Source organism: Choloepus didactylus, chromosome X, assembly GCF_015220235.1.
Source record: "Choloepus didactylus isolate mChoDid1 chromosome X, mChoDid1.pri, whole genome shotgun sequence".
NCBI classification, from domain to species: domain Eukaryota; kingdom Metazoa; phylum Chordata; class Mammalia; order Pilosa; family Megalonychidae; genus Choloepus; species Choloepus didactylus.
The window spans coordinates 113826037-113838090 of record NC_051334.1 but is presented as its reverse complement, the minus strand read 5'-3'; the positions used below and the strand labels follow the sequence as shown (position 1 = coordinate 113838090).

Below are 12054 nucleotides of genomic sequence, written 5' to 3'. Positions count from 1 at the left end.
AGATTTCCTGGAGCACAAGGAATTTGAATAGTACATGAAAAATGGAGAGTATTTAGATAACACAGGAGGGATTCCTGACAGAGAAAGGTCATGCCAACCTAATTTCCCAGCTTATTGCCCTTTCACACAAACTGGCTTTGAAGATGCCATACTATTTCATGAATTAGTGCCATTGTGCAAGCTGTTCCCTATGTCTGAAAAGCTGCCTCCTCAGCCTTTCTCTGCTTGGTGAACTACTCATCCTTCAAGATCCAACTCAAAAGTTGTCTTTGACTTTCCAAGCCACAGAATTTTACACCACTTCCCCTGTGCTTGCAAATATTTTGCCCATAATTCCGTTATAGTATGTGTGCCGGTTTGAGTGTATTGTGTCCCCCAAATGCCATTATCTTTGTAGTCTTGTGTGGGGCAGAAGTTTTGGTGCTGGTTGGATTTGCTTGGAGTGTGCCCCACTCAGCTGTGGGAGATGGTTTTGATGAGGTGTTCCCATGGAGGCGTGGCCACACCCATTCGGGGTGGGCCTTGATCGGTGGAGCTATATAAATGAGCTGACTCGGGGGGGAAGAAAGAGAGTGCAGCTGGGAGTGATGTTTTGAAGAGGAGCAAGCTTGCTAGAAAGGAACGTCCTGGGAGAAAGCCGTTTTGAGGCCGGAGCTTTGGAGCAGACGCCAGCTGCCTTCCTAGCTAACAAAGGTTTTCTGGACACCACTGGCCGTCCTCCGGTGAAGGTACCCGATTGCTGAGGTGTTACCTTGGACGCTTTGTGGCCTTAAGACTGTAACTGTGTAGTGAAATAAACCCCCATTTTATAAAAGCCTATCCATCTCTGGTGTTTTGCATTCTCCAGCATTAGTAAACTAAGACAGTATGTGTCACATTGTAGTTTAGTTATTTGTTTAGTTGACTTTCATCACACTAGATTATGAACTCTCAAAAGATAGGAACTATGTATAATCCACCCTTGATCATTTTCCTCTATCCTGTTTTAGTTTCTTAGGCTGCTGAAAACATATACCATGAAATGTATTGGCTTTAACAATGGGAATTTATTAGTTTACAAGCTTGCAGTTTTGAGGCAGAGAATTGTACAAATCAAGACATCATCAAGATGATGTTTTCTTCCTGAAGACCAGCTGCTGGCGATACTCAGGTTCTCGGCCTCATGGAAAGGCACTTGGTGGTGTCTGCTGGTCTTTCCGTTCTCTTACAGATTTTGTTGCTTTCAGCTTCTTGCTTCTGTGGCTTCTCTCTCTTTGTCTGAGTTTCATTCTCTTATAAAGGGCTCCAGTAAGAGGATTGAGACCAATCTGGGCCACATCTCAACTGAAGTAACCTCATCAAAAGATCCCACTTACAATGGGTCAAATACCCTTAAGAACATGTTTTTCTGGGGTCCATACAGTTTCAAATCAACACAATCCACTCACCCAAACCCAGGGTCCAACCTTGAGCCTGTCCCATGATAGGCACAAGATAATTATGGAATAAATCAATGAAAAAAAGGAAAGAAAATCAAAACGGGAGGAAGGGAACTCCCCAGATATTTCCAATGGGAAAGCAGTATCAGTGGGAAAGTATATCTTTCTATCTAACTATATCTATCTATCATCTATCTATCTATCTATCTATCTATCTATCTATCTATCTATCCATCTTAATTCAATACATTAAAACAGGATGTCCCAACACAGGTTTCATACTACCACAGTGTATCTCCAGTTATCTTAAAAAGTGTTTTTGACATTTCCAGAGGGAATGGATCTAACTTTCATTTTAAGTTTAAAAAGTACATACTGACATACTTTTATGGTTGGAAAGGTCACAAAAGCCAGGCTATAAGACATCACAGTTCTCTCAATGTCAAGAATGTCTGTTTAGACACAAGAAAGAGGGTATCAACAAACAGGCCTTTAGTTGGTTTTTTTTCCATAGAATATGGCATCCCACATAAATTCTGTCACATGTTGTGGCTCCTTTCCTGGAGTTTCTTCTCTAAAAGTAAATGTAAATAGGCTAAATTTCATCATTAGCTTTGTCATGTGAAAATTATCAGTACAGGTTTTTTCATGCTCCCCAGTTTGTGAAGAAACCTACAAGCAGTAGAACTGATACCCCAACACCAGTGCTTTTAATTTTTTCACTTGGCTGAATGTAAGCTTTCCAATCAAATAGACTTTGGTTTTAAGCTCTAGTTCCCCTAATTACTAGCTCTATGACCTTGACTATATCAACTTGGAGCTTTAGTTTCCTGATAAGTAAAATGAAATAGTTAGGTTTTTGTATGGATTCATGAAAATATGTAAATAAGGTGCCTCAACACATTACTTGCTATATGGTAAAAATTCCACAAACGTTAGGTCCCCAAATTGTATAATTGAGGACTTGAAGCTTATGTTTCTCCTCTCTCTTGAAAACATTGTTGAGTTCTATTAGTAAATGTGGATTTTATAAGAATGTAGAATTATAAATGATGCAAATTTTGCATTCTCTTTTTCAAATGACATCTATGCATGTTTCTCCCACTATTAAGTTCCTAACAAAATGGTTTTTGATTCTGTTTTTAGGTGCCAAATGGTGGAAGTGAGGCCTCAAATGCTAGTGCTTCCAGCACTGCACCCCCAGCACCTGATGATGAGAATGACAGTAAGGATGTATCCGAATCATCAACAAAATCAGATTTTTCTGCCAGCCATTCATTTCCTTCCAAAGATTCTGGTAGGGCTGGAAATGCTGACTTTGCCAATGCCATCTGTAAGTGTGTTTAATATGATCTCCAAATGCCATTATCTGTTCATGTATTAAATACAGTGTTTGACCACTGGTTGATTATTTGCAAAGAATCAAATCACGCTATTACTTGGTTGACATAAATTCAGATTTATATGTGCTTTAAAAAAATCTATCACTTACTGAATCTTTATGGTACCCAATTGGAACAACAGTTGAGAAATTGAGTCCCTCATCTAAGTTTTTGTTTGTTTGCTTCTAGTCACAGTAACTTGAAATACATCCATATTCAGCATTGTACTTTAACCAACATGATTTGTGTTATCTGATGGTTTAGGAGTTATTGAAATAATACCTCCAGTTAAAATTAAAATAAAGTAAAAGGAACTTTTCTAGTGGAAACATCCAAGCACATATGGTATATAGTTTAGTAATTTCCCTCAGTATCTTCCACTTACTTCTTTGCAGCATATGCCGGATTAGTGGAAGTACCTGAGAAACTACCTAAGCAACCTTCTGATGTCAATGTTAACCCACCCTATGTCTCGCCTGCATGTAAAAAACCACTAATCCACATGTATGATAAGGAATTCACTTCTGAGATCTGCTGTGGATCTTTGTGGGGTGAGTTTTTTTAAAGAACATAAATTTTTAACCTGTGTAACAAATCTGTGAAAATCATAGAGTTAAAACATTTGTCTACTATTAGCAAAACGTTTCCAGTCAAATAAAAAAATATATTTTTAGTAGATACTTTGCTCAGAATTGGTTCAGCTATTTTGTTTTCACTCAATGAAGTTTGATGTTTGAATTGACACCCCACCTTTTTATTCTATTTTTTATTTTTAACTGGAAGTAACTTAGCTAAAATATAATATTTGACTAGGTCATCATGACTTAAAAATTTGAGATTGGTATTTCTAATTCAGGGTAGTGTCCACCATATGATACATAATGAAGTATTACAAGAAAGAATTCTGCAGGATCTTCTTTTTAAATAGTCTAGGATTTGTAGAGAAAGTTCTTTCTATAATGTCTTAACTTTGATAGAATTTTTCAATCTTTTTGTTTCAGAAGAATTATAAACACATTGATAGTGCTGAGACAATATTTTACCTCATGCCAGTCTGAATCATAAATGAAAAAAGGAGGGGAGAAATCCAAAGTGCATGCCATCCTCTGACTTGCAATTTCACAGATTTTCCTTAATGTATTGTTGAATGAGGGACAGGATTTTAAATAAAAAAAAATAGAGTACTGTAGAAAACATTATAATTATATGGATTAAACAACTTAGAGAAAAAGCATGTCATCATCAAAGTTTTGCTAATATGTGTCAGATAACAAGAGCAAAGTTTACTTCCTTAACGTTTCAGTCAGGCAATTACCCAGAGATATGGTTAATGTCCAGTTATTTATTTTTATAACTTGCAATTTCATATTTTGATAAATAAAAGATTATAGTCAAATTAACTGTACTTGCCCATGCTTCCCTGATTCCCCTGTGGGAGGAAGATGCAGTTCCTAAATCTGCCACTGGCCATGACTTAAAGAACTGGTAAAGAACAGAATGGGAAAGTGAGGCCAAAGACACCTGTCTTTTCTCCCTATACCTACGGAGCAAAAATAGTCTCCAAGAGGAAGTAGGAAGACCCTGATTATATCTCCTCTTTTACAATACTTTGGCTGATTGTCTCCTATTTCTCAATTTGTGGGGGAAAATCCCCACAGTGGTTTGAAGTGTATTAAAACTTTAGTTCTAGCTTCTATTTCAGTTCTCTCATTTGGATTTTAAACAGTGGTTATATTCGAACCAAAAGAGCCAGCCAACAAATAAAAGAGAGTGTAGGAAATTAGATACGTGAAAGTTGGAACTAATTTCACAAGAATTTAGCAATGTAACAGTTTTTTAATGTATGGTTAAGCATAGCAATCATTCAATTAAAATAATTATTTCACATATAATTATTTTAAAAGCATTAAAACCCTTAGTTATAGTTGTGAATGAGAAATCAACAGAATTGAATTATTTGTATGTGCTAGATAACCTTACTGCTTACTGGTCACTTTCAAAAGGGTTGATTGTTTTGATAAAAAGTTTGGGACACTACCAAAGGGTACAGAGATCTATTTGTGAGGCAGTGCACCAGATACCTGCCACTGGAATATTACAGTAATTTCTCTATGTTAATATACTTCTGTGAAATTTGTTCAGTTGGTAGTGAGTTTACATTTACACAGACTGAGGTTAATATTAGCTTAAAATGGTAAAATTCACTGGAATATTAAAAATACTAATATACATGCAATTCTAAAAAATAATATGAGCTAATATAGAACTTTTTTTAAAATATGAACAGGAGTGAATTTGCTGTTGGGAACCCGAGCTAATCTGTATCTGATGGACAGAAGTGGAAAAGCAGACATTACTAAACTTATAAAACGAAGACCATTCCGTCAGATTCAAGTTCTAGAGCCACTCAATTTGCTGATTACCATCTCTGGTTTGTTTAAGAACTAAAATTAACTGAGTAATTATGCAGATTAATTAGATTGCAAACTGGGTTAAAGACTTTCACAGGTGAAAGTGTTCATAAGAGAACACTTTCAATATAACCTTTAATTGGGACTCCAACTTTGCTATTTGTATTTTCTTATCTATTTACAATATAAACTAATTTCTGAGGTACGTTAAGCTTGACTCTTTTGGTGTCTGGATATTTGATTGTAATGCAACTAGGATATCAAGGATGAGAAAACCCACTCCATTTGCATTCTCTCAGGTTCTTTTCTGAGTAGCCACCTACTTCACAGCTGGAATTCTCACTCACACATGCATATAGGACCACCACCAACATCCACCATACATCTTTCTTGTGATGCATTAGAAGCAACAAAGAAAAAAATGGGCAATAATTGAATAAGAGAGAGACTTTGTCATCCCCAGCACAGCCTTATCACAAAAGCCTACAGATAGGATTAGAAACAAGACTGAAGCCCCTAAAACCTCTGAATTTTTCTCACACAGTAGTAGAACTCTTGCTTAAAGTTTTGATTAGAGAAGAAAACCCTCTATAGGTATCCTCAGAATTCATGATTTGTTGATCACTTTTCATGATCACTTGTTTATAATTGTTTGAGGTACACAGAGCAACATTTAGCTTTTGAAAACATCTAGGTGGCTTAGAGATAATGAATTTCTTCACTTTTTATCCAGCTTTCTCTAATCCAAATCTGCCATTCTTTAATGCTTCCATTTCTCTCAAATGTGGATAATTTTTGTATCAAATAGTGTTGAGAACATCAGTATACAAAGATATCTAATAGCTTAAAGCACATATTTATTTTACTATTATAGAAAAAAATGATAATAGAAATAGATACCTGAAACTTAACACTGTTTCAAAAATGTTACATAAAAACATAAACATCACATAAGAATCCTATTGTTGGACCTAGAAATCTTCTACTAATGAACGCTAAAAATGACTAAGAAAAATGACTATAGAGTCACTGTATAGGAAGAGAAATGTGTAATTTTAATGACCTGTTTTTTCTAAATGAATTGTAAGAATTTGATGTGATTTACAATTAGAATATTAAAATTAAAGAGAAATTGGATTAAAAAATAAACTGTTCAACTATTTTGTAAGTATGCTAAAAAACAGAGCTCAAAGATGCCCACTCCAGTCCTGAACACCCAGTCAATATTATCGCATGCACCTCTCATACATACACAAGTATTGACGCTACCATGGACAGCTTCTGGGTCTCTGAACCCCAGGGAGGGAGGAAGCATGACTTAGGGAAAAGCCAAGGTACAAATGAATGGATAGTAATTCTGTTGCCTGCACAGTGGAAGTATTAACCTGCCCCAAAGGACAGTATTAAATCTACTTCAGACAGGTATGTAGGCAGACTGTAGATAAGAAAGTGATTATCTCTTGGGAGCAAGAGACTAAGAAAGACTTCACTATCACATTTCCAAACTCTGAAGGGGAGACTCTGATGCAATGTATTTTAAATAGAAAAGCTGAATTGAAATACTCTCTTTTCTTGCTTATCAGGCCATAAGAACAGACTTCGGGTATATCATTTGACCTGGCTTAGGAACAAGATTTTGAATGATGATCCAGAAAGTAAAAGAAGGCAAGAGGAAATGCCTACAATAGAAAAAGCCTGCAAAGCTATTGACAAGTTGACAGGCTGTGAACACTTCAGTGTCCGTAAGTACCTTTTATGTTTATTATATCTATACGAATTTTGCTTCCTTTCATTCAGTGAAATAAATTTTTATGAAAGGCAAAGTAGAGAAAGAAAAGAAATTTACAGTTTCAAATACAAAGATGAGTGAATTTCATTGAGACATCTTCCAGGTCTTTTATGTCATGGTTGTTAGCAATAAAATGTTGATCGACTGAAATTGCTATTGAAGTTAAGATTGGTTTTCTTTTCACTTTCCCTCTTTTTTTCTGGCACCCTAAATATTCCAGATAAACTGATTGTTTTTTCCTGCCCCTAGTAGCTTCAAATATATAAATATTCTAGATGTATCTTTAGAAACCTGAAAGGAGATTCATTTGATAGTGTCTTTCTTTGGAACGGCAATAAAATAGAATCAAATCATTAATTTTAGTTGGAAAATTTCTTTTCATAATGACCAGGAAACTTTACAAGTCAAAAAGAAATTTTTTTTGTGATCTTCTGACTCCTGCTCACACTGTCAATATTCATGAATATATTTGCCAAATATTTCCTGCCCGATTAGAGTGTTTTCAAAGACTCTGTCTCTTTACAAACATCCACTGTGAAATGGAGTAACAACTCTAGTGTCTCAGAATCCTGCTTTCAGCTGTCAGCAACTGGGAAGTAATGTCATCCCGTTCTGTTCTATTTCTGAAGCAAATTCTTTCTATTTTTTTCAGCCTTCTTTTACTTCTTTCCCTCTTCACTAATTGCTTCCTCAGGCAGAACTAGTGACATAGATAGGACACAGCTGGAATTCCATTATATGAATTGCAACAAGATATTTCTATCCTGCCTGACCATTTCTGTTCTACACATTGAGTGGCTTTCCCAGGATATGTTGTCACATGTGTGTACATATGTATGTGCACACCATTAAATGGAGAATTAAGTACTCAGATAATTTAGGCATTAAATAAATACATACTTTCTTCTAGTTTTAAGTGTCATTACTTCTCTCCAAATCCAATTATGTAAATTTGGAAGTCCCAGAGATGAAATATATCCCCAGTCTTTAATACAAGAGTTTCTATAGCAGAACTGCCTCCTACTTAATTGTAAATTTTTAGTTCAATAGAGATAGTTACAAATGTAGTCATCATGTAAATCTGTGACCTTGGTAAGAGGATAGACTAAGTAAGTCCAGTTTTCCTAGCACACCCCAGAAAAATTCATCCCCGCTCTCAGAACAACCAAAAACATTTGTCCTACTGGCAAGTAGAACAGTAGTATCTTCACACAGGAAGACAGCAAAGTATTCATACTTGCATGGGATTTTCATAGCCTTCCATGATCCATGAAATAATGGATCAACACCAATTACTGCCCTATTTAAATTTATAGGAAGTGTTTCCTAAATGGATAATTTCCTTGCTTGATGGGGGTTAATTAATCATGCTCCTTTGACCTACTTGGGAAGAGTACAAAAGACAATGAAAAGGTAAGCGAGGCTCATACTAAGAGAAAAAGACCTTGCATATTGATCTCATATAGAGTTTGCCTAGAAAAGCCAGAAGGAATATCCTAGCCACAAGGTATAGGTCTAACAGATAAGATAATAAATTCCATATGAGTCAGAAAGGTTAGTTGAGAGCAAGAAGATACAATTGGTCAAGCTGACAAGAAGTTAACTCCAGGGAAGTCATTGAAGAGCAGGCTCAAGGGGACAATGTCAAAAATCAAGAGAAAAAGTAGCATCATCTGTGTTTCAAAGTCCTCTTTTGGGGGAAGTGGCAGAATAGCATAATGGTCAAGGACACAGATAGAGGTGGACAAACATTATTGCAATCATACGTTTACTAGCTTGTGACTTGGTACACTGTTACTTAAGGTCTTTTTCTGCAAAGAAAAAAAAGTTTTATTGAGATGTACTTACATATCATAAAATGCACTGTTTATAGTATAAAATTCAATGGTCTTTATTATATTCACAGAATTGTGCAAACATCACCAAGATCTAATTTTCATCATCCCAAAAAGAAACTCCATATCCATTATCAGTTATTCCCAATTTCACACTTCTTCCAACTTCCACCCCTGCCTCCAGTCATAGGGAACCACTGATACACTTTCTTCTCTATAGTATTGTCTATTCTAGATATTTTATATAAATGAAATCATACATTACAATATGTGGTATTCTGTGACAGACTTCTTTCACTTAGCATAATGTTTCGAGATTCAGAGATTCATTCATGTTGTATTGTGTGCAACATCCATCAGTGCTTCCTTTTTATTGTTGAATAGTATTTCATTATATGGAAATGCCACCTTTTGTTTATCCATTCACCTGTTGATTAAAATTTGCACACTTCCCCTTTTTGGTTATTATGAATAATGCTGCTATGAACATTTTCCTCCATGTCTTTGTGGATGTGTATGTTGTCTTTTCTCTTGGGTAATATTGCCACACTGCACCATTTTACATTTCTACCAACAATGAACAACGGTTCCAATTTCTCCACATCCTCCCCAACACTTGTCTTGTGATTATAGCCATCCTAGTAAGTGTAAAATGTGTATCTCATTGTGGTTTTGATCATCATTTCCCTAATAATTAACGATGAACATCTTTTCATGTTCTTAATGGCCATGAAATGGCTTAAGGGCTTATCTCCATTGGAGAAATGTTTATTTATTTGCCCATTTTTAACTGGATTGTTTCTCTTTTTGTTAAGTTGTAAATGTTTTTTGATATATATCTTCATAATAGATCTTTATCAGATATATAATTTGCAAATATTTTCTCCCATTCTGTAGAATGTCTTTTCACTTCTTTGATGGTGTCCTGTGATGCACAAAAACTTTTAATTTATTGAAGTCCAATTCATCTATTTTTTCTTTTGTTGCTTGTGCTTTTGTTGTTATTCCTAAGAATACATGGTGAACTCTAATGTTATGAAGATTTGACCCTATGTTTTCTTCTAAGAGTTTTATAGTTGTGGCCCTTACATCTCTTACATTTAGGTATTTGACCCATTTTGTGTTAATTTTTACATATGGTGTTATGTAGGGATCCAAATTCATTCTTTTACATGTGGATATGCAGTTTCCCAGTGCCATTTGTTAAAGAGACTGTTCTTTCCCTTTGAAGGTTCTTGGCATCCTTGTAAAAACTCAATTGATTGTTTATGTATGGGTTTATTTCTGGACTCCCAATTCTATTTTTTGATCTATATGTCTATCCTTATGACAGTGCCACATTGTTTTGATTACTGTAGCTATATGGCAAGTTTTGAAATCAGGAAGTGTGAGTTCTCCAACATTGGTCTTCTTTTTCAAGTTTGTTTTGGCTATTTGGTGTCCCTTGAAATTCCACATGAATTTTAGGGTCAGCTTTTCCATTTCTGCATAAAAGGCTGATGGAATTTTGACAGAGACTGTCTTGAATCTGTAGATTGCTTTTGGTAATACCATCATCTTAACAATATTAAGACTTCTAGTTAATGAACATGGTGTCTTGCTATTTATTTAGATCTTCTTTAATTTCCATTATTTGTTTTGTAGTTTTCAGTATACAATGTAGAGTTCTCTCAAAAGCTAATGCATACACTCCATAAAACTGGTAGTAATTTTTTCACCTTTTTTGGGGCATCAAATTGCAATCAAGTAACTTACCAATCATCCCATGATAACCTATATTAGAGATTCTGATTCTATGGAGTTCCTATTTGGAATTATGGAAGTGTTTTTCTAATGGTAATTATGGTTTTTTACTATTATGGTAATGGTAATTATGGTAATTTGGTTTTGGTAATTACAGAAGTGTTTTGGTGCTAATGGTAGCACAACATTTTAAATGCAGTTATATCTGAACATTATTAAAAGGGTAAATATTAGATTGTATATATGGTAACAGAATAAATTTTTTAAAAAGTCCATGGAACTGCACAATACAAACAGGGAATGCTAAGTTAAACTGTGGACTTTAATTAATAGTACAATTATAAAAAGGTGCTATCATTAATTGTAACAAATGTTTCATGCCAATGCAAGGTGTTGGCGGTGGGGTGAAATTTGGAAATCCTGTATTTTATATATGATTGTTCTGTATACCCACATCTTCTCTAACTTAAAAAAAAGAATCAAGTAGCTTTTCTAAAAATGTTTGCTCTGTGATCTTATAGTGTGATTATAACATTTTCAATGACAAATGCACATACACAAGTGTTCTTGTTAACTCTGTACAACTGTTTCTTCTTTGTATTTTATCATTATAGTCCAACATGAAGAAACGACATATATTGCAATTGCTTTGAAATCTTCAATTCATCTTTATGTGTGGGCACCAAAGTCCTTTGATGAAAACACTGCCATTAAAGTGAGTGATCCCCTTTCCCTTTGTATCATGTTTTTTCTTTTCTGAAAAAATTGTAAACTGAACAGTATCTTGGAATATAAATGCAGAAATACAAATCATTCTACTACAATTAATTTTATTTGAATATACCTTGTCAGTAATTATCATTTAACACTTTTGTTAGATAATTCAAAGGAACCAGAACAAGGGAGAATGTGAGGGAAATCCCTGACCCCTCCCCTTCGAGGATGTTCCCAACAACTTCTCACTCCCAATTCCTGCAGTCAACATGAAGACCTACTCTTCTAGAGTCCCAAACACGGGTTTTGGATGCCACACCAGTGGCTTGAAGCTGATAAAGTCCCTGTTCTATTTTAGTGGGGGGCAGAGAACAGAGGGAAGGTAGGGAAAGGTGTGGTAAAGGGCAGAGCCCTATTGGAGGAGGAATGAGGGAAGAACCAGCCTGTGATGTGATTAACAGGCTATAATAGAGGGGAGTGGGAGGAAAGGTGTGGGTCTATATTTCTCCCAAATTGGAATTCTAAACACATTTCTCTCTAGAAATATTATGAGGCTTATTTGGATTACTAGTACTGTTTTCACCTTGATTATGGTTTAAATGAATTTCTTTGACTCAAACTTGGACTTTAACCATTTGGAGTCCTAAACAATTAAGTTACTGATGAACTTTTATTTTTTATCACATCCCATAAACTTGGGATGGTTTTAATGTAAAATGCCTCATGTATAATGCTCCAGAATTAAAGCCATTCCACTTAAAT

The 12054-nt window shown here is 35.1% G+C and overlaps 1 protein-coding gene across 1 annotated transcript in view; it reads left to right on the top strand.

The window, feature by feature from the left end:
* Positions 1 to 12054, top strand: part of NRK (Nik related kinase) — a 210487-nt gene that overhangs the window by 188698 nt on the left and 9735 nt on the right. Inside the window, exons 20-24 of the mRNA XM_037821841.1 lie at positions 2565 to 2751; positions 3196 to 3351; positions 5088 to 5231; positions 6795 to 6953; positions 11193 to 11294. Of these exons, the coding sequence (XP_037677769.1) occupies positions 2565 to 2751; positions 3196 to 3351; positions 5088 to 5231; positions 6795 to 6953; positions 11193 to 11294 (748 nt within the window). The remainder of the gene's footprint in view (positions 1 to 2564; positions 2752 to 3195; positions 3352 to 5087; positions 5232 to 6794; positions 6954 to 11192; positions 11295 to 12054) is intronic.